Here is a 21973-nt window from a genome sequence, read left to right as displayed (position 1 = left end):
GTGTTTGTTAGGTCCTCTGAAGAGCCATTTCAGAAGGGGGAAGAGTGGATAATGCCCACTTATAGGGGAGGAAACAGACTTGTTCAAACACTAAGACCGCACCAGGGTCCCTGACTACAAACCCAGGGCTCTTTCCTAAAGCGGAAAACTAGCTTCCAGCTTGGCTACAAATTTTCTAAGTGATACAGTTACATGCAAAAAAAAAAGATGCAGAAGAAAGCTATTTGAGCACTTAAGTTCAAAATGTGATAGGAAAGCAGTTAAGAGTTCTCCCTCAAGCAAAACTGATACAATAACCTAGGCAGATGAACTATCTGATTTCCAAATGTAACTTCCACAGAACTAATCACTTAAAAAGGCTTGGGTGTCTTTTAAGTAAATAAAAGTTATACTATTTGGATAAGACCAAATAGATGAAGTTAAAGAAGGCAGTTAATTTTAAAAGATGAAAATGAAAACACAATAGCCATTAAAAGTGGTACGGTAGATGGAAGTTTCTGCCTTTTAGGAAAAAAAAGTCAGTTTTCTTCTGAAATCGGTATTACTTCTCAGTTAATGGAGCTGAGAAGATGGCATTTAGCTTGTCCAAAGATTAAAACATTACACTTTCTTCCAAATGCAAATAAATCTTTTGCTGGTCACCAAACTCCAGAAACGGAGAAAAGTAATACTTTTCACTATTGTTTTAGCAGTCTGTACTAGAAGCCACTCCTATTGGGTAGAACTGCCTCCTCCCTTTGACATCCTTTAAAATCCTTCAAGATAAGTAGAAATAGGAACAGTAAGGAAAGAGAATCTGGGATAATACAGTATTTTACTCGTCCCACGAAAACCAATAAATCCACTGTAGAACACTGCTCTAAATAATTTTCACTATTCCCACTGGACAGGTGGAATGAAATACCAATCAGTGTTTTCCTTTGGTCTACTTCCCATCTAAAGAAACGAGTTTCACAGCCAGTGCATGACAGGGAAAGGTTCTATTACTAAGGAAACAGAAATGTATATCATCCACGCCTCATTCCAAAATACCCTGTCAGATTTTGCAGCTAAAGTTAGAGAACTCTGAGAAGATCTGCTTGGTTTCCATTGGGATAAAGGAAAGCAAAAGAGAGTAAAGCAAAGATACACCATTTGGAGAATAGTCCTAGATGATACAGAATCTGAAACAGGCTCTAGGTTCTGAGCTGTCAGCACAGAGCCCAACACAGGGTTTGAACTCCTGGACCGTGAGATCATGACCTGAGCTGAAGTCAGACGCCCAACCGACTGAGCCACCCAGGTGCTCCCTTTTTTTTTTAATTAAAAAAATTTTTTTTTCTTTTTAATGTTTATTTTTGAGAGAGTGTGAGCCAGGGAGGGGCAGAGAGAGGGAGACACAATGATACCTTACATTTTTAAAGTGCTATAGTTTATAAGAGAATTTTACACATTACCTCTTAGTGTTGACCTACCTATGGAGTAGGAAAGAAAATAATTACTATCCTTACTTTCTAGGAAGAGGAACAGAACAGAGACTCAAAGAGGCTAGTGACTTGCCCAAAGTCAAGGGCTTAGTATTGATTTTGCTGGCACTAAAGCCAGGTCTTTATCTTCCCGGCCAGTGCCTGTTTTGTCATTGCTAAGCGCCCAGGCAATGCAGAAAAGGAGGGCTTAATGGTTTTCCAGTGTGTGACAGTCAACAATATTCTCCCATTTATAGGAGAAAGAGATAATGGTGCCTTAACTAAAGAGGGGGGACTTTGAGGAGCCCGTTAATAATATATATGGCTCTAAAAATAGAAAACATTCTAAAAATAACTGGTAACAACTAAGGGATTAATATCAAGGCCAACTCTTTTGAAGGAAAAGCATTTCAGTGCTGACTTCTGTGGAACAGAAAGAACACTTCTATGGGCTTATACTTTTAATAGGGCAACCCCAGAAAAGTAAAGGCGGCACTCTGAGATTTTTGTCAATTAGTTTAATATATGTCCATAGGTAGTTCATATGAATGCTTAAATTACAAAATTAGCTGCCATGGTCCAAATGTGTGGGACTTTAAGAAAGCTTTTATTAATCAAAAGATAGCTAAGCATATCAACTTTGATTTCTAAAACCTATTTTAAACTTTGTAAAACAAGGCTAATTCTAGAATTCTATAGCATTAAAGTAATTAAATGTTATTTTTGTTATTTTAATAACTTAATTTCATGAACTGTTAAAAAAAATATTACATTTGCATCTCCCAGTTTACACATTTCTGCATTAACTTAGAGAAAAACCCATGTGGAAAGTTTCCATGCAGTTACAAAGGCAGCAGCACATACTGTTTTCACAGCAACTTGTTATTGCCTAAGAACACACCTGTACATAAAGCATCAACAAAAAAATATCCACCCACCCCTCTCCCACCAAAAAAACCCAACCTTTTCCCATCCCCAGCAAAAATTACCTGGTACAAGCAGTGACTTAAAAAATGCTTTCTTAGTAGGAAGCATTTATAAAATGCAGAAATCTGAACAAGCTAAATGCTCGTGCAGATAGATGGGCCTCTCCTCAAAGAGTTCCTTCCTCAAGAGGCAGAAAGAACTCTCAATAGTTTAGGAAAGCTCATTTTTAAAAGTATATTTATGCATATTCATGGCTATTTCTTTGAAAGAACATACCCAGCCTCAACTGTGGAAGAAATAAAAGCAGAAGGAGAAGCAAAGGGACACAGCCATACACAGAGAATAGAGCTTCTCTATGAACATCCAATAGTTTGCAACAACCAAGAAGGAAAAACATGTGTGACTTCACATAGACCACTGATCTGATCTAGGTGAAGCAGTTAATTTTTCATGCATTTGTTACTCAAGGAAAACATACACCCACTTAAATACAGCATTCACATTATCATTAGCTCATGGTATCAGGTAAGGAAGAAACTGTGCTCCTGTACTACCTATCCTTAGAATTTTCCATGTACATGTAAGTATCCTAAACCCTATAGATATAACACTGTCATCAGCACCTCCCACCTACAAAACATACATTGAACTACATTATGTTTTGAGTCCCTGAAATTGCACTACCACATATAGTGTTCTAAATTTTACTTTTTTATAAGGTTAATGTACACACAGAAGAAAACACCAAGCAATGTTTATTGTGCAATTCCAATAGTTATTTGTGGAATCTTGGTTTAGAGTCAGTCTTCATAGCCTTTGCAACTACCCAGTTTAAACAAAAAGCAACAATCTAATTATATATCTATAAACTTCATGATATTTCTTCAAACATCAAAGCACTAAAAGCACTGATGATTTGTGTTATAATTTTAAAAATATTTTAACACTACACAAATCTTATATATTCCTTTCATAAAATAATCAAAATAATTTGGTTATTTGGACGAGAATTACAGAAACAGAGTCCTTCCCTTGCATCTATAACCTCTGTAAAACTCCAAAAACAGAACAGATGATGAAATAAGGATTTCTTAGTCACTTGGGAGTGTTTGGACTTTAAGATGAGAAAGGGACTGGTATTTTTTGTTCTCTGTGAATTCAGAGCTTCCAGGTGGCACCAGGACTCAGATCTCTGGGATGACTTTACATGGCTTTCACTTTGATTTGTTTCATTTTCATTTGCTTCTTCTCTAATTTCTTTTGCTCACGCCTCAAGGCAGCTTCCTAGAAAAAAAAAAAGGGAATCTAAAGTTCTAAGCACACACAAAAAAATCAAAACTAGAATACTGACTATATTATTATTCAAAAACCTAGGCTTGTACCATAAATAACATTTGAAAAAATAGTTATAAAAATTCCTTATATCTATGGTGGTTAAAGAAAATTAGCTTGAAATGAAGTAAAGGTAACTCAAATCTCAAATTAGAAAGAAATTAAACACTACGTTTAAGCAGCCTTAAGCAGCGTTTAAGCAGTAAATCAGAATACTGACTTTTCCTATACTCGGGAAACACCAACTTAACTTTTATCATCACATTTACGTGTATCTGCCAAGGATTTGTACTGCAGTTCAGAAAACCTTAAGATCTTGTTTGTTCAGGCTAACAAGAGATGTTAATTGTGCATCTCTTATTAGCATAGATGTTAAACCTAAGCACAATATTTCGATGTGTGATGTTCAATTGGGAATTTTTATCCTATTTTTATTTAGGAATTACGAGGTTAGATAGAAAGAGAAAAAGAAGCTCCAAACACCTTATTTTGGTGGTAAAAGTCACTGGTTATTATTACCTGTACGGAGGGAAACCTTAGAGGCCAAGCCAAAGTATGACTTCACTGTTGGTTACTAGGGGTCACAACTGATTAAAGATTATTTCATATGTAATCTCAAACTTAATATTTTTAGAGGTTTGGGGTAGAAATGTGCTGAGAAATATACTCCCCTGTTGGTAGAGGATTGAGAAGATATGGAATAGGGAAAACAGAAGCACGTAGTATGGACAGTTATTGACAGCATAACAAATTACATCTCAAAGGGTGATTTGTAAAATTGGTGGTTTGCGAACTTTTGACTATGTTAGGTTTCAACATTAGATAAGGAAAAACTATTTACCAGTGCAGCAGTGGGAAGCTTGAATGTTTATCCAAACATAGCTGTGCTATTGTGTAAGTACCCCAAAGAACCGAACCATCATTGTTAACACTGCTTTTATTTTTAATGTTCATTTATTTGTTTTGAGAGAGTGAGTGACAGAATCCCAAGCAGGCTCTGTGCTGTCAATGCAGAGCCTGATGTGTGGCTCAATCTCATGACGGCAAAAGCAACGACTTGAGCTGGTATCAGGAGTCGGACACTTAACCAACTGAGCCACCCAGTGTCCCGTTAACACTGCTTTTATAGGAAAACAAAATCAAATGAAAAATGGTGGAAAGGATAAAATGGGAGGAGGCCTGTGGTATCCTGGAGACTGTACTCAACGGCATTAATGACACCACTGCAACTGCAGTGCCCCTCAGCAGCCTCACTGCTTCTTGGCAGCAGGTCTCCTTCATTTCTAAGGATTTTCTTCAGTTCTCGAGATTATACTCATTAGAATTCACATCTCCCAGAACTTTATTCTCTCTCTTTTTTTTTGACCAGCATTCACAAGGTTTAAAATTTAGAGCTGGACTATGGCATCTTATTTCAAAAAAAATGTGAGACTGTGCTGATGTTTAAAACATACCACAACCTATAAAGCTCTTGAGTTTGAGATTTTGGTTACATACAAAATAGAAAACAAAAATACAAACAAAAATATTAGAATTGTCTAATTCTATAATCAAATTAAAAATCTCATAAAACAAGATGTATTTGGACACATGCTGGCTTCCATTAAAATTCCTAATTTCTTTCTACTTAAGTTAGGTGTTTGGCTTGAAAAATCATAGTGGAACTTTCAAAATGGGATTGTGCTGGGGAAAGGATCATTTATATCATCCTCCAGGATCACAGACTCAATCTAAGATGGTTTGAAAAGGAAGGATAATTTATTCTCCTTTATAGTGCTATCAAGTAACTAATAATATCCCAAGTACTGAGAAAATGCTAAACCTTTAAGTCTGTATACATTCCTACACAGAATTACCTTAACAGTCAATATGGCACAATAGGTATCCTAATAAATCCTAGTTTTACCACTAAGCAGGGAGAAGAAAAGTCTTACCTCCAGCCTGCGCTGTTTCTCAGGATCTTCCTCATTCATGATTCGCTCCTTCTCTGCTCTTTTCTTTTCCTCACGCCGAGACTGTGCAGCTTCCTGTCTTTGCACATGTGTTAGCTTCAGGAAGTTTTCTTCTACTCGAGCTCTGTTTTTATCTGCTTTTTGTTTGCCCTTTTCCCCAAGAAACAAAGTGTTTCATAAGAAATCCATTTCAATCCATTTCAAGTCCCCTTTAGTATTCTTTTACTTTTCTTTTTCTTAAGTTGGTTTATTTTGAGAGAGAGAGGCAGAGAAGGAGCTGTCAGCGCAGAGACCAATGTGAGGCTCAATCCCACAAACCACAAGATCATGACCTGAGCTGAGATCAAGAGTCAGACACTCAACCCACTGAGCCACCCAGACGACCGTTAGTATTTTTTTAAAAACTATTCCCATTTAGTACTTTCAAGTCAACTAGCAAACTAGCAAAGATATAATCACTGAAATCATTGCTCACTGACTCCCCTGGGGGGAAAATAACAATAAAAGGTGCCAACTTATAATAAAGGCTGTGGGTCTTACCTCTCTGTTGAGTCGGAACTTTTTGGCTTTATCGATAGAATAAATCACCATGTTCATCAAGGGTAGCAAAGCCTCCATATCCTTTGGGTAAGTGTTACCTGAGCCAGGCACTGGAAAACAAAGCCATTTACCTATTGAGTTAATGGCAGCATTAATACTTCTGGGTCACCCAACTCTGGTGGTTTTTTTTGTTTTGTTTTGTTTTAAATAGGCTCCTCTCTCCTTAAGTGTCTTAGGCAGCTAAAATGCAGCAGGAAAAAACAAATTAAAATAAATAAAAGGATCTCTTATTGAAGAAACCCAAAAACCAAAAAGCAGGCATGGAGGTAATTTTAAGGTAAGTTTTTGTGGCTTTTAGGAGGGAACAATACTCTCCTTAAGATCGTCTCACAGAAAATGAAGAACTCAGGCTAAGCACAGAACACTTACCATTAAATGTAAACAATAGTGTCCTTTTAGTGTCAGGTAGCTTTAAAGGCTGACCTTCCCTGTCATAAAAGAAAGGCTATTTTAGAACATAAGAAAGATACTTTCCATTCACATAAGTCACTCAATTCACTTAGATGATCAGATACCTGCAAATAATCAGCACAGTATTTGGCTTGGCATCCCAAAGTTGAATAGAATCTCAAAGCCTGAAGGAGCTTTACAGATCCCCTGGTCCACTCGTCTATCTAATGGATGCATTCCCAAGTCATCTTCATTGTACACCTGGGAATTCCAGTGATGCTCCCCAGGCGGGATATATTCCTCTTACCTGGGGAGCCAGAAATGAGCTTGTATTTAAGTATGAGGCCCGCATTTTAAAGAATATGTGTACTTATTTTGATGGATTTTTATGTTTTACTTCCAACTTCTATCTTCCTATAATGAAACATCTTATTTTTGAGTCAGGGCTCAGAATAAATTTATAAATGACCTACTATAGCATACAGAATTTAGTTCCTACTCACCAAAGATTCCTTTGTAATCTTTGACTATCAACCCTCCTCTCTTCCCCCACACATAAAAGGCTCCATGAATGTCACAATGTGATACTTTGCCCACAGTGTTGTTACTAAGTTGAGCAAAGCAAGGATGATGCAATACTATCCAGAGGCATAAGGACCTGAATAATTTTGACACGCAACTAAAATCTGGATTGGCTTTTAACCCAACTCCATAGTTTATGAGAGAGAAGCCCCTAACCAAAAATTTAGGTCAGAACCAATTCTACACCAAGGGTAAACTTAAATGAGTATGCGCTCCTGAGACAGGATGTGATTTCAAACAAATTCGGGTCCTGAATGTGAACATTCAAACAGTATTACTCTAAAGCCAGAAACTCTTATCACATTGACAGCATCTGATAATATACCACGAAAGAATACAATCACTGAACTATTCAAAGAAGGAAGCCAGAAAGGGCCATGAACTATAAAATGCAGAGACTTGCAATCAAACATAAGTCAAACATCACAGATTCATATTAGAAATTAAAAAAGGAAAGAAAAATCTCGACTACAAAGGACAAAGAGATTAGCAATTACATTTTCTTAGTATTTGCCATTCTGTAAGATTATCATACACCTCACTGAGCGGCTGGTGCATACATTCGGTGACACACAGCAAACTGGGAGGCTTGTCTCCCATAGGTTTTCAGTTACCTTCATGACACATGCAGTCCAAGCAAAGGAAAACTTAGGATGCCTGTCATCAACTTCCCTCATTCGACAAGAAAAACTGCAGAAGCACCTTGTGGGTGTTTCAACACAGAAAGCTAGCGGGGACAGTTAATTTCAATATTTTTATCTCATACGTACTCTTGCATAATTTTTGGACCAGAGAACTGGTCTGAAAAATGAACGGATTCAATCTTGTCAGCATAGTGAGTAAGAAAGTGAACCATCTGAAATAAAGAAAAAAAATTTTTTTTTATGTAGGGTTTGATGCATTTCCCTTTTTTTCATAAAGATATTCACTTTTTAATCATCCTTACTTTTTCAAAATGGCATTAAGGTTAAAGCTTTTAAAAAATGAAATTTAAGATAAGGGATGTCTATGATGAAAATAGCATCTTTCTTTGGTCATACCAATGATTGAATTTCTTATTGAACAGCTGAAAATACATCTCAAAATAATGTTCCAAACAAGAATGAAAGCATGAAGATAAAATCTAAAATAGTTTCAGGGGAGTCTTCATAAGCACATCAACTTGAACTTACATGAGAACTGTCTTTAAGCTACTCTGTGTTTTTAAGATACTGAGATGTGCTACTACCATTCCACAATCAATAGAAAAAAAAAATGGACTAAATGCCATGGTGATAAGGATTAATATTGTAGTCCTTTTACAAAAAACTTGAAAGCCACTAGCAATCCTAGGAATAACTTGCTCTTGGTTTAGAGAGATTTACTTGACTAATCAAGCTATCTTTTTTGACAAACTAATCTATTGCTTAAAGAAGGTATTTTAATGTTTTTGAGGGAAAGGAATAGCATTGTCATAAAGTGAAGGACTTGTGACCTGTAAATGCTGAGGTCTGCAAATGTTATGTCTTCTATTGCATTTACCTTTGTATCCATCATTCCCTCCGTGACTTCTCCCATCTCTGACAGGATGGCCAAGGAGTCTGGCAGTCCATACTTTGCTCCAGACTTAGGTTTGTCGCTACAGAACTCACTCTAGAGAAAGAAGTAATTGAAGATAAGACATGACATTTTATTATAAACAAACTTTCTTTCTCAAGAGAGTATGTTCTGACCTCTTTCAAAGTGGTGCTTAACGATTCAAGTGATATGATTAAATACCCTATGCCCTCAAGTTGAATGTCTATGTAATAAAGAGGGACAGTTTTACATGTATTTAGTTGGAACAACATACCAGATCCTGCATCTCCTTCTGGAGTCGCACCAAGGCTTTCCGAGTGCCAACAGCAAATACATAGGTATCCATGTCTTCATCGTTCATGGTTACTTTTATTTGCTTTAAAAAAAACAATTACAAAACTCACCTGTTAGTTTCCTATGATAGCCCCCAAGATTCCCACCCCTTGGTGTGTACATCCTCCCCTTGAATGGGAGGAACCTGTGAAAATGATGGATATCATTCCCATGATTATGTTGTGTCGTGTGGCAGAAGGTTGCTGATTAGATGACCGAGTTAGTCAAAAGGGACTTTATCCTGGAATGATCTAACCAAGTGAGCCCTCAACTCAAAAGGGACAGGGCCCTAGCTGAAGAAAAAAGTTGAAGTGGGAAAGGGCTTATGGGGGGAACCATGTGCCAAAGACTGCAGAATGGCCTTTAGGAGCTGAATGGTTTCCAGTTGGCAACAGTAGGAAACTGGGAACTTAACAACCATGGGGACATGACTTCTGCCAACCACCTATTTTTTTTTTTCAATGTTTATTTATTTATTTGGGACAGAGAGAGACAGAGCATGAACGGGGGAGGGGCAGAGAGAGAGGGAGACACAGAATCGGAAACAGGCTCCAGGCTCTGAGCAGTCAGCACAGAGCCTGACGCGGGGCTTGAACTCACGGACCGTGAGATCATGACCTGGGCTGAAGTCGGACGCTTAACCGACTGCGCCACCCAGGCGCCCCATGCCAACCACCTAAATGACCCTGAGAAGAGGACCCCATGCTCTAGAACTTCAAGTTGCCGAACATTTAGATTTTCTGGGAGGGCAGTACAATCCAAAGAGAGCCTGGAAGCTCTGCACACCACCTCCACCCCCACACCTTACCTGATGCCTCTCTTCCGTGTGGCTATTCCTGAATAGATTTCATTTTTAAATAATCTCCATATCCAACCATGGGTCTTGAACTCACAACCCCAAGATCAAGAGTCCCATGCTCTACCAACTGAGCCAAGGAACTCTTGATTTATAGCCAGGTAATCAGAAGTACGATGGCCTGGGACTTGCAACTGGCATCTGAAGTGCGAGCAGTCTTATGGCACTGAGATTTTTTAACTTGTGGAATCTGGCACTAACTCCAAGTATACAGTATCAGAAGTGAATAGAACTGAATTGCTGGACATAAACAGCTGGTATCTGGACAATCAGAGAATTGCTTGTTCATGTTGGAAAATACCACAGAGATAGGTAAATAGTTTTTAATAAACTGCATTGGACCAGGGAGATAAACTAAAAAAACCTAAAGAGTCTGGTATGATAAAACATGACACTATTTGTCATGTTAATCATATTTTAAAACATCTGGGCCAAAAATGATCAGTATTTCGAAGGGAAGTGTTAGTACAGAAATATAGCAAAGACCTGGCAAGATGGCAGCTATAAAAGGAAAGATTTTCTGCTTTTCCATTGTTGAGCAGAAATTACACAAAACAACACCTTAAAAAAAAACAAACAAACCCAGGAAAAAGACTAAAAAATATAGAAAATCATGTTTGGTGAGGCTGTTTATCTTTGCAGAAAAAAAGGGATAAAATGATTGCTGGCTGAGGGAAAAGAGATTAAATCTACCTCAGGGAAGAACTGAAAAGGATTAAAACAACACTCTAAAGAAGAATTTCCACAAAAAGATAGCTGAAGATGCAGCAAAATTTCCTCCTTTCTACCTAATCAGATGGTAACTAGTAGGAGAAAGAATGACAGGACTCTTAACTGATGAGTCTCTAAAAATTAGTAGATTGAACAATCAGTGGCCATATTAGAAAAATTAAATGAATAAAAGATAGATTTGCAACTAAAAATGAGACCTTTAAAATGAGTTTCAAGCCAATGACCTCCCCCCCCGGCCCCCCAGCAAGTTCTGTGCCCAATGTGGGACTTGAACTCACAACCCCAATATCAAGAGTCATACACTCCAGACTGAGCCAGCCAAGTACCCCAATCCAATGACATTTCAAAGTATCTAATTATATTACTTATACAGCAATTGTTAACCAAATACTGCTTTGTATTTTGACATATATGCAGCCATTTCTTGTTCTACTAGTATATATGAGAGACTGTATTTTTTTATATTTTGGATTCTTGTAGCATTGGGAGGCAGCACTTACTTATTGAATGAATGGAGAGGGGGGAATGTGGCATTTTTGACAAAGGACACAATCTGCAGATCAACATGTTGATTTAAATAAAGGGAAGAAGGTATACCAAACAATAAGGTCCCCAGATCACAATTTAAGGTCATTCAGCCAAAGACGTATTATTTGAAGCAAAAAATATTTGAAAAGAAACCCATCTTGCTGTCAAGATAAAAGCATACACAAGACACAGAGTAAGACATGAGGGCAAACTGTCTGTGACAACTATACCCCCCCCCCCAATCATCCAGGCTGACTCAGCAAACCTACCTAGTGATACAGTATTATCTCCTTCCCTACAAAAAGCACATGTTCCCACTTCTCACAGTTGGCACCCTAAGTAGAAGGTAATCTGTTGAAATAGAAAAAGGTCCATTTTTGGCAAGGGATACAAGTTGCCTGAAATTCAAACAGAATCCAGGCAAGGAATGGAATAGACTCTAAGAAGTTAAGAATTCAATGTATACATAGAAAACTATTAAAAATACATACCACTTGATCACTCACTGGTCTCATCATCCGGGCCAGGACATTCAATAAGTCTTGTCTCTTGAGGAACTGAGAAAACAAGGGAATAGTTGCAACTTTTATTACTATAAAGAAAAGACCTTGAGAGGGGAATCACATGTTTTATCAAATATACTCTACATTTACCAGTTAGTAGAAAGATGATTTTTAGACCTAATTTAGTCAAAAAAGAAAGGATAAGGCACTGAATTTGGGCTTGGAATCATACTGGAGAAAAATTAAAGATATACATTGTACCAGAAATTCTGTACTTACCCTCAGCTGGATAAGCATCCCTTCACAGCACACTCGACCAGAACACCACAGGTTGTAGATATGTTCATTCTCCTGGTTCAGCTTTCCTGTGCTTGTGGCTTCTTTGTTAGTTCCATCATCCCCTAGGGGTAAACCCACTTAATGTGATTCACTGAGAATGTTGGGGCCTAATCACCACATCTTCCTCCATTCTGACCCCCAAATGATCATACCTTTAGTGAAGCAATACTTTGCTATCTTATAGAACTCTTCTTTGGACATATGTTACAACAGATGGGCATCATTCCTTTTAATATTCTTTATTGTCTCCACCAAAAAAAACTAGACTCCAGGGTGCCTGGCTGGCTCAGTTGGTAGAGCATGCAACTCTTCATCTTGGGGTTGTGAGTTCGAGCCCCATGTTGGGTGTAGAGATTACTTAAAAATATAATCTTAAAGGGGCACCTGGGTGGCTCAGTCAGTTAAGCCTCTGACTCTTGGTTTCAGCTCAGGTCATGATCTCACAGGCTCTGCACGGACAGCATGGAACCTGCTTAGGATTCTCTCTCCTCCTCTTTCTGCCCCTCCCCTGCTTGCTCTCTCTCTTTCAAAATAAATAAACTTAAAAAAAAATTTTTTTTTAAATTATGGACTCAAGATGACTTATTAATGATGATCTGATTGGAATATAAATGCCTCAGAACTAGATACAAAATGGAGCAAAGTCAGTTTAAATGTCTGTCAAAAGTTAAAACTAACAAAAAAGAAACTCCTATGCAGTAAATAAAAAATACCATTAATACAAACTATTCACCACTCCCTCTTGTGTATCCTATGGATTAACTTTAACCAAATTTGCTTTTCCAACAGCAACATGGTAACATTGGCATTGAGTTGTATTTTAGATCTAGAAAGACCTCAAATTCCAATCATTTCCTCCCTTCATTTAATCCATTAAGTGTACAAAAGAAATTGCTCGACCTCACAAGGTAAAGAAGACTGACACACCAAATGAAAACACATGAGGGGAAGTGGAAGGCATTAAAGGCTGTTTATTTTTTTTCCTAATTTCCAAGTCAAAAAGTACTCCGAAATACTATGGTACAGTGGAGAGAGCACAGACTTTGAAAGCAGGTAGACTATGTTCTAGTATCATGTTGCAATGTACTAGCTTAGACAAATTGTAACATTCTTGGACTCCAAATAAGTGTTGTTACAAGGATTAAATAAGAAACAATGTATGCAAAAGGACCTAATATAACAAAAAGGCAATCTGCTAAAGAGCTGAGCAGATAGATACTTACTTGCTTACTGAAAGGAAACAAAGTTTGAAAGGTCAAACTGAGGTGAAGGTGGGTTGAGTTCACTTTACTCTCTAGGCCACACAAGTCCAGGGGTTCCTCTAAGGTACTCTAGTACGTACCTTCTCAGTGGACCCAAAACTAAAGTTCCCAGAACTTGAGGGAATTCTAAGGGATTTCTAATTTCTAAAAGATGAACTGAAAGCATTTATCAAGCTACCTAAAATGTCAAAATTCCTTACTGACTAATGAAAAATTAGAAAATTAGTTCATAAATGCAATTAATTCAGTACATGCAACCTAATAAAAATGGGATCCTTGAGGAAAAAAAAGCATCCTCTTCAGCAGTCCATGAAAGCAGTTAGAGGCTTATACTGAGGGCAACAAAGAGTTCTTACCAGGTGGTGTTCGAGCATGCAGCTGGATTTGTATTGGCCCAACTTACCTACTAAGGTAAAGTTGCTCTCCAGAAGCTCTCTATGAGTGTTAAACCAGGCTTGGGCAAGGCGGCTGTTTTTATTCTTCCCGATGATATAATTCATGATGTAGGCGAGCAGACCAGTTACCATCAAAATTTCTAGATAATAACTCTCCCAACTGTTCTGGAGGTGTGCAGGAACCTAAAGATGAACAATCATTCCATTTAATGTTGGCTGAGGCTGAAGGAGATGGAGTCCATCCAACTCATGGGATAAAGGAGAATAAAAAAACCCATAAAGAGAAGTGGATAATTTAGATAACTGTCATTGATCATGGTTATACTTTGAAAAATATGCCCATTTTGTTTTCTAGGTCAGCCTCAAAAAGATTCTTTAAGGAAATGTGAGAACAATCAAACAGAATGAAAAGCTGGAAAGCCCTCTGTATTAAACTTGATTCTGAGTCCCACCCCAAAAAATCCAGTTTCTAGTCTTACCATTCCTCGATAAATAAAACTAGGAGGGCCAGAATAAGAACATAGGGGTTGCTTCTCTAGGTGTGGTTTTATCAGAAGAATTGATGACAAACTCTTTCACAGCTCCCACCGTTACATCAACACCAGCTACATGTCACTAGTTATATTTCTGGGATATTTTGTTGGTTAGTTTGGAATTCAGAATCCTGTATACCTACATCAACAATTGTTATTGGGTCTTTATTTTTGCTAGAAGAAGTGTCTGGTTTGTCTTCATAACCTTCAAATTCTTCATCATCATATGGCTCACTCTCCGTATCTCCCTCCTACAAAAACGAGGCACAATCTGTTTCCCCCTACAAATGTGGCCAGCAATTGCATCTCATTTTTGTAGGCAGTATTTGTAGAGGAAAACAGAACATGTAAGCAGCAGCACATGTTTGTAACAAATGATAACTCTCCGGGCATTTCAACTCTGATACAATTCCCACCCACACATGGTATTCACTACCCCTTCCAGCCAGGCTCTCCATAGGAGAAAAATACAATCCATTCTTCCATCAATGTAAAAGGTGGGAACCTACCAAAAACATTTAGAAGAGTTCCACCTACCAAACAAAAATAAAGATACCAGAGGGTAAGATATCACTCCCTAGATGTGGTGTTACTTTTTTTTTTTTTTAAACATTTATTTATTTTTGAGAGAGAGGGAGTGTCTCACTCTGTCTCTACAGAGTGAGAGCGGGAAAGGGGCAGAGAGAGGGAGACACAAAATCTGAAGCAGGCTCCATTCTCTGAGATGTCAGCACAGAGCCCGACACGGGGCTTGAACTCACAGACCATGAGATCATGACCTGAGCTGAAGTCAGACGCTTAACTGACTGAGCTACCCAGGCACCCCTGGGTGTTACTTTTAATGTCTAGGGGAAGTGTCAGTTACAAATTTTCCCATGCTTTCACTTTCCTAAGACATCAAGAAAAAGAACTTCACCTGGGTATCTGCATCTTCAAAGTCTCCTTCTTGGTTTTCATCCTGCCCTTCCAACTCCACGGTGGTCTCATCTTCATCATCTTCAGTAGTTATCACCCGTTGAGGAGATTCAGTAATAGAATCTTCTGTGACATCTTCAAATTCAGCAAAGTCATTATCATCATATTCCACTATGTCTTCCTCATCCTCAAAATCATCAAATTTGGCTTCAGAGACACTCCCAAACACCAAAAGGACGACACAGAAAGCAAGGAAGGCTTTCATTGCACCTTAAAAATGAGTTAAAAAAAAACAAAAAACAAAAACCCTTAATGGACAGCCATTCTGCACATACCAAATTTTGTAATAAAAAATACATCTATGATTCTCTCCTGCTTTAAAAAAATTTAATACTATTCATTTCAAATAGTGTTATATAAAGAGCAATGGTGAGGGTCAAGAGATCTGGGTACTAGTCTGGACTGTGTCACTACTTATCTGTTAAATCCTGGACAAGTCGTTTAATTTCTTTAGGTTGGTTTCCATTAACACTGGGTATTAAGTTTTGTTTTGTTTTGTTTTGTTTTGTTTTGTTTTTGAGAGCCTATAAAGCTTTATATAGGAACTGGGAAGTGGTATAATGAAATAAGAATGAGATCCAACTATTGATCTATTAGCAGTAATACATGGATAGAAAAGCTACTCATCCTTAGATCAACTGTGTGTGTATCCAGATATCTGAACATCAATAATCAAAGCACATGTTTAATATACAAAAGTTCTAGGCCCTGTCCTAAAGGCTTTACAAAAAGCAACTAATTTAATCCTCATAACAACCCTTTGAGGAAAGTAACATATTAACATCCCCATTTCACAGACAAGTAAAAGGAGGCAGAGTAACACAACTAGTTACACTAAGTAACACAACTACCAAGTGGCATAGAGCTATGATTTGATCCCAGTTATGTCTCCAGAATCCCTACCATATGAACCACTTCTCAAGTGGCTTCTCAAATGTAGGCCAGTGACTATGATTTTTATATCACTTACTTAAAGTAGTAATTAAATAAATAGAATTAAATTCATCAGTATTTCACAGCTTTCTAAAAAGAACACTAGATGTTCCACCACCCAAATAAGTTTCTGAACCAACAAATAAAATGAAATCAGATCTGTGACAAAAATGTGCCAAATGATATGAAAACATAGAGGACAATGAAATCATCTTATCAAACAGGTAAGGCTTTACCAAAAAAAGGAGAACATTTGATCTAGAGTTTGAAAAGTAGTTAGATTTAAACCATCAAATCTATTCAGGCTGTACTTTCAGTCCTCATCTCTCATCTAAACACCAGCCCTATAGCACCAATTTTCTAACAGACACATCCATTTTCATGTCCTACAGACTTTTTCTGTACAAGGTCAAATAATAAACATTTTAGGCTCTGTGAACAACATATTGGTCTCCATTGCATATTCTTTTTTAAAACAACCCTTTAAAAATGCAAAAAAAAAAAAAAAAACCCAAAAAACCAAAAAAAAAAAAAACCATTCTTATTTAATGGGCTATACAGAAACAGTCTGCCTCTCAGGCTGCAGTCTGATTACTGCCTGACGATCATCTCAAAATCAACAGTTACCTGAATTTCTCCATTAATATCAATCCCATTTTTCCAGTCTTAACTTGTTGAAAAGAGTGACATATCTAATCCTTGTGTTTCCTTCTTTGGTTCCCAAAGTCACCATGATAATCCAAGTTACCATCACCTGCTGAACAATCAAAGTATTATCCTAAATGGTCTCCCCATCTCAACTCGCTCCCTACTTCTCTTACCAAAAAAACTGTATCATCTTCCTAAAATACAACTTTTGTTACCTAAGAATTCAATAACCACCAAAGGCTAACAAATTCCTGCAGAATATTATAAACTCCTCTGGCTTTTACTGCTTTTCAGAAGATGATCCTACCATATCTAATCAAATTACCCTCATTGAACATATCACCACATCAGATTAACTATGGCAAGAGAAGTAAAACATGATTCCTGAATAATCATATATTTGCATGATACTTTAGCTTCAAGGATATGTGTTACAATATTATGATAGTAAAAAATTTGCAACTCTTAGGTTAAACTATGGACACATACAAAAAATAAATTTACTTTTTGTCCGTTAAAAATCATTACAAATAGGGCACCTGGGTGGCTCAGTCGGTTAGGTGTCCGGCTCTCCATTTCCACTCAGGTCATGAGCCCCACATTGGGCTCTGTACTGATGGTGCAGAGCCTGCTTGGGATTCTTCTCTCTCCCTCTCTCCCTACCCCTCCCCTGCTCACACACTCTCTTTCAAAAAAATAAACAAAAAATCGTTACAAATGAAGCGAGAAACCTGTTGTTTTAGAAGCACATACACAAAACCAAAAAGGTTCAGAAGGACATAAATATAGGTAATTATTTTGTATGGTAAAATAATGAGCATTTTGCCTTTACTTTTTCTTTTTTTCCTATGATGTGTTTTTGTAAAAAAAATTCTCTTAAAAACTAAAAGCATGGTTCCTGCATGAAAGAAGGTGCTGCAGACTATGGAACAGCTATATCACAGACTCCTGAAATAATGTCTTTTAAAGTCTGGTATGATAGAGCATTGGGTTTGTAGACCCAAGTCAGAGAAATTAGGCTGAAAGGACAGCAGGAGCCAGATCATGATGGTCCTTATTTAAATACCACACTAAGAAGTCTGGATAATTAGAATCACCTAAAGGATTTAGGTAGGAGTGGCACTATCAGATTTGCAAGTTAACCCTGACAGCTCATATACAGGAAGAATTGGAAAAGTAGAAGTGTTGAGATAGTCAGATAAGATTGAACTGGCAGTGGTATTGGGAATGAAGTGGAAAACAGATTTGACAGGTACTAAGAATTATACATGTCAGCATACAGTGACGGGATGTAGGGAATGTGGGAAAGGAAAATCTGGGTGATCCCAAATTTTGGCTTGATTCCTAGCCAGACAAAGTCATCCTTGAGATAAAGAAAAAAGCGGGAGGGGGAAGACAATAAATTAAATTTACTACCTGTTGAAAAGTCTGGAGTATGTTCAGGCAGTATGTTAGATGATTAACATTTATCTCTTGATTTTCACAAAATCCCTACAAAAAGTATAACTTATTTTAGAGAGGGAGAAAAGGAAGTATTTGAAATACTTACATTGTGTAAGTATTGTATATAATACTTATATAAGTATTTCAAATACTTATATTTGAAATATAAGTCTGGAGTTCAGCATACAAGTCTAAGATGCAAACAGAGACGGTGCAGGAATGGATGAGATCACCAGGGAGTATTAAGAGTTAGGTTTAAAAAAAAAGCACCAGGACACCTGGGTGGCTCAGTTGTTAAGCATCCAATATCAGCTCAGGTCATGATCTCATGGTTCATGGGTTCAAGCCCCGCTGACAGCTCAGAGCCTGGCGCCTGATTCAGATTCTGTCTCCCTGTCTCTCTGCCCCTCCCCCACTTATAAACATTAAAAAAAATTTTTTTTAAAGCACCAAAAACTCTTGAAACATATCATTACAGCTAAGAACTGGAATGGGAAAGTAAGGAATGGTTAGAGAAAAAGAAGAAACTCTGGTCAAAGAGGTAACATAGAAATCAAAAGGAGAAGTATATTTCTAAGAAGGAAACAGAGCTCAGTTTCAATTGCTGCAGAAAGTTCAAGTAAGATATGGACCAGAAATTTCCAAATGCTAACAATGAAATCATTATTGGCAACTGCAGGGAAGTGGTTAGGATGAAAATCAGAATGCAGGGAGTTTAGTACTAACAGGGTGAGTGGTGGCAAAAGGGAGTATGCACAACTCTTCTTTTTTTTTTTTTAAATGTTTATTTATTTTTGAAAGGAGAGTGTGAGCAGGGGAGGGGCAGAGAGAGAGAGGGAGACACAGAATCTGAAGCAGGCTCCAGGCTCTGAGCTGCAGACAGAGCCTGACACGGGGCTTGAACCCATGCACTGCGAGATTATGACCTGAGCCAAAGTTAGATGCTTTATCGACTGAGCCACCCAGGTGTCCCGATGCACTACTCTTTCAAGGTGCTCTGGGACAGTGAATATTCTATATCTCATATTTACAACACTGTAAATTCTTTTTTTTTTTAAGTAGGCTCCATGCCCAACATGGGGCTTGAACTCATGACCCTGAGATTAAGAGTCTCATGCTCTTGTGACTGAGCCACCAAGGTGCCCCAACAACACTGTAAATTATTAAAGGAATCAGTTCAATCAAAGGTTATTGCCTAATACCTTGCAATGCAAGGCTGCTCAAGAAATATACTCAGAACTGAACAAAGTTCATAAAATTTGAAAGGCACAAATGATTTGAGAAATGCCATAAAGGACAGGCTAATCCTTTCCAATATCTGATCTTTAAAGTTAGCACCAGGGGACATTTTATGGAAAAACATAGTTGCCTTCTCAACACCAACCTCAAAAGAGGTTTGTGGGGGCGCCTGGGTGGCGCAGTCGGTTAAGCGTCCGACTTCAGCCAGGTCACGATCTCGCGGTCCGTGAGTTCGAGCCCCGCGTCAGGCTCTGGGCTGATGGCTCGGAGCCTGGAGCCTGTTTCCAATTCTGTGTCTCCCTCTCTCTCTGCCCCTCCCCCGTTCATGCTCTCTCTCTGTCCCAAAAATAAATAAAAAACGTTGAAAAAAAAAATTTAAAAAAAGAGGTTTGTGATGTGTCTCCAAACATTGTTAGCTTCCTTTAATTATCTTTATCATAGTCAAAATTGGAAGAAATATGAAAAAGAGTATGTACTTTGGTGGAGTTACATTTAGTTTAAAACATCAGCCCTACCATTTACAAGTCATATGATCTTAAACTAATTACTTAAAATTCCCTGTTCCTCACATACAAAAAAGGGATATCCATTCACTACATGCCTCATAGGGCTGTAGTTGCTATTACAGGAGATATGTGCCTGGCACATGTAAAGTATTCATTAAATACGAGTTCTCATTATTTCCTTCCCCTGTGCCTTAGGAACACCCTTTAAGATTTAAAAACCTTAACTTTTAGTGCTTCCCTTTTCAGATCCCAGTTTTATACTTTTTCAAATAGAAGCAAATAAAGATTAACATTAGCATAGTCAACTTGCTTAACTGCCAAAAAGTCTGATCATTTCCAATTGAACTTCCACTTAGAATGTTCACACCATAGAAACATTTGAAGAAAACTCAGCACTGTAACAAGCCGCCTCAAGGTTATTTAGGTTAAAATTATCCAAGTCACTTATACCTTGGCCTTCCCTCTGAGAAGTTTCTCAGCTGCACCTGTCATTTCATTTCTCAAAAGCACAACTCCCTGCCAGGCCACCCAGTCCTGAGAGTCCTGGGGCAGGGAACACAAGCACTAACAAGTCTGATTTGATTATCTCCTGCTAGCTCACCCGGTAGTCTCTCCAAAACTGGATCTGGACTTAAAAACCAAAGAGGAAGAAGTGGAGAAATCACTCCTTGTTGTCGTTTCAGATTAGGCCTTTCTGACAACTGCCAGACTATGAGACTTCTGGAAAACATGCAGACATTCCCGTGTCTCTTTACACCCGTTGGATAAAAATACTTTTATGTTAGAAATGGCCACAGAAATTGTTGCTTCTGTTAAACCACCAGGGTTTTTCCATGGAGAGTCAATTCATCCCAACGGCCATACTCCATTCTTCCTGCTGCACACTTTAAGCTTCCTGTAACTTTGCCCTTCTAGTTGGCATCTGCCCACAGCTCTGCGGGTAAGTTCTCAAAAACCGTTAAAATCACTCCAACCTCGAAGACCAAAAGAAAATGGGCTTTGGTGTGGGCAAAGCTTGTCTTTTGTTTTTAAGGTCAGCAGAGGTGAGAAGGAGCGATCCATGTCACCCTGAGCCTGACAGGGGGGTTGGGTGGGAATCAGGACCGGAGTAGGCCACGCAACTTAAAAGTCACCGCTCGGTCCGGCCCGGCCCCACCGACTAACGCGTCATGGCCCGTTTCCTACCTGTACCGGCGGCTAGAACCTAGCCAAGCGCTCCTACAGCCGTCGTTTCTCCGCCCGGCCGCCACCTGCGCGATCACCGAGATTTCACCACTCCCGATCCCTCTAGGACACAGCCGTACCAGGTAGCTCAGTCACGCTGAGCCACTCTTCACGTACCCTCCGCTATCCGTTACGTAGAATGCGTGCGGACTGTCCGCGCCTGCGCGCAGTTGGGGAGCGGGGGCGGGACGCAGCCTCGGGAACCGCGCGAGACCTCCTCCTCCCCCGCCCAGCTGAGACAAGGTGGGGCTGCTGGGAAAATTACATAATCCCGGCCCCCTGGCCGGAACCGCCCACGCTGTTCCCAACCCTCTCCACTAGGGTTCAAATTGTCATCACTCTGAGCTGGTGCTCCGGAAGCTAAAGGTGGCCATGCTCTATGGGACCACGTGGCTAGAGGCATGCAGAGAAATGTTGCCTAGGTCGTATTTAAAAAGGACCAGAGTTTAGGGAGTCCACAATTTTATGTATAAGTAGTTTCCGCCCAAGGCCTTTTCTTGAGATTTCTAGGCGGCTATCACTGCTACGCTTTCTTCACCCGTAGGCCCACTTCTCGGGCTACAAGCACTGCCCCCCTCAAAGCATCAGTGTCCGGAGAGTGAAATTCTGCGAGGCGTTCTGGAGCTTTAAGGTCCGGAGCCCGCGGCGCCTTCCGGGAACCGTAGCCCGAGGCTCCGCCTTCCGGCCCGCTCTCTCTGCACTGCGCATGTCAGCTTTGCATTCCCCTCCCCCCGGTCAG

The 21973-nt window shown here is 38.9% G+C and overlaps 1 protein-coding gene across 3 annotated transcripts; it reads right to left on the bottom strand.

Moving 5' to 3' along the window:
• Positions 1–1948: 1948 nt before the first annotated feature.
• Positions 1949–21382, bottom strand: CCDC47 (coiled-coil domain containing 47). 3 transcript variants are annotated; one of them, XM_047081632.1, is made up of 14 exons: positions 21196–21382; positions 16802–16928; positions 15183–15451; positions 14410–14517; positions 13742–13916; positions 12017–12138; positions 11726–11791; positions 9060–9161; positions 8750–8860; positions 7999–8084; positions 6626–6684; positions 6197–6306; positions 5639–5806; positions 1949–3656 (listed from the first exon to the last, which is right to left on the bottom strand). In XM_047081632.1, the coding sequence occupies exons 3-14, from the start codon at positions 15444–15446 to the stop codon at positions 3576–3578; spliced, it is 1452 nt and encodes a 483-aa protein (XP_046937588.1). In that variant the 5' UTR covers positions 15447–15451; positions 16802–16928; positions 21196–21382; the 3' UTR covers positions 1949–3575. The 3 variants fall into 3 exon arrangements, with proteins under 3 accessions (XP_046937588.1, XP_046937586.1, XP_046937587.1); XM_047081630.1 differs by lacking the exon at positions 16802–16928; XM_047081631.1 differs by lacking the exon at positions 21196–21382 and having other exon boundaries at positions 16802–16931.
• Between the last annotated feature and the right edge of the window lie 591 nt (positions 21383–21973).

Source organism: Lynx rufus, unplaced genomic scaffold (genome assembly GCF_022079265.1).
Source record: "Lynx rufus isolate CCGP_SWC_20201006 ecotype Redwood Valley unplaced genomic scaffold, mLynRuf1.p SCAF_18, whole genome shotgun sequence".
In the NCBI taxonomy this organism is placed as follows: domain Eukaryota; kingdom Metazoa; phylum Chordata; class Mammalia; order Carnivora; family Felidae; genus Lynx; species Lynx rufus.
The sequence above is the reverse complement of the archived record's forward strand: the minus strand, read 5'-3'. Positions and strand labels throughout refer to the sequence as shown.

Bases quoted from the DNA above. Each gene is read 5' to 3' on its own strand.
- CCDC47 (XM_047081632.1), bottom strand. From the start codon at position 15,446: ATGAAAGCCTTCCTTGCTTTCTGTGTCGTCCTTTTGGTGTTTGGGAGT. The intron at 14,518-15,182 runs GTGAAGTTCTTT...TCGTTTTTGTAG, and splicing joins TTGAAGATGCAGATACCCAG to GAGGGAGATACGGAGAGTGA. The intron at 3,657-5,638 runs GTAAGACTTTTC...TTTTTTTTCTAG, and splicing joins AGAAACAGCGCAGGCTGGAG to GAAGCTGCCTTGAGGCGTGA.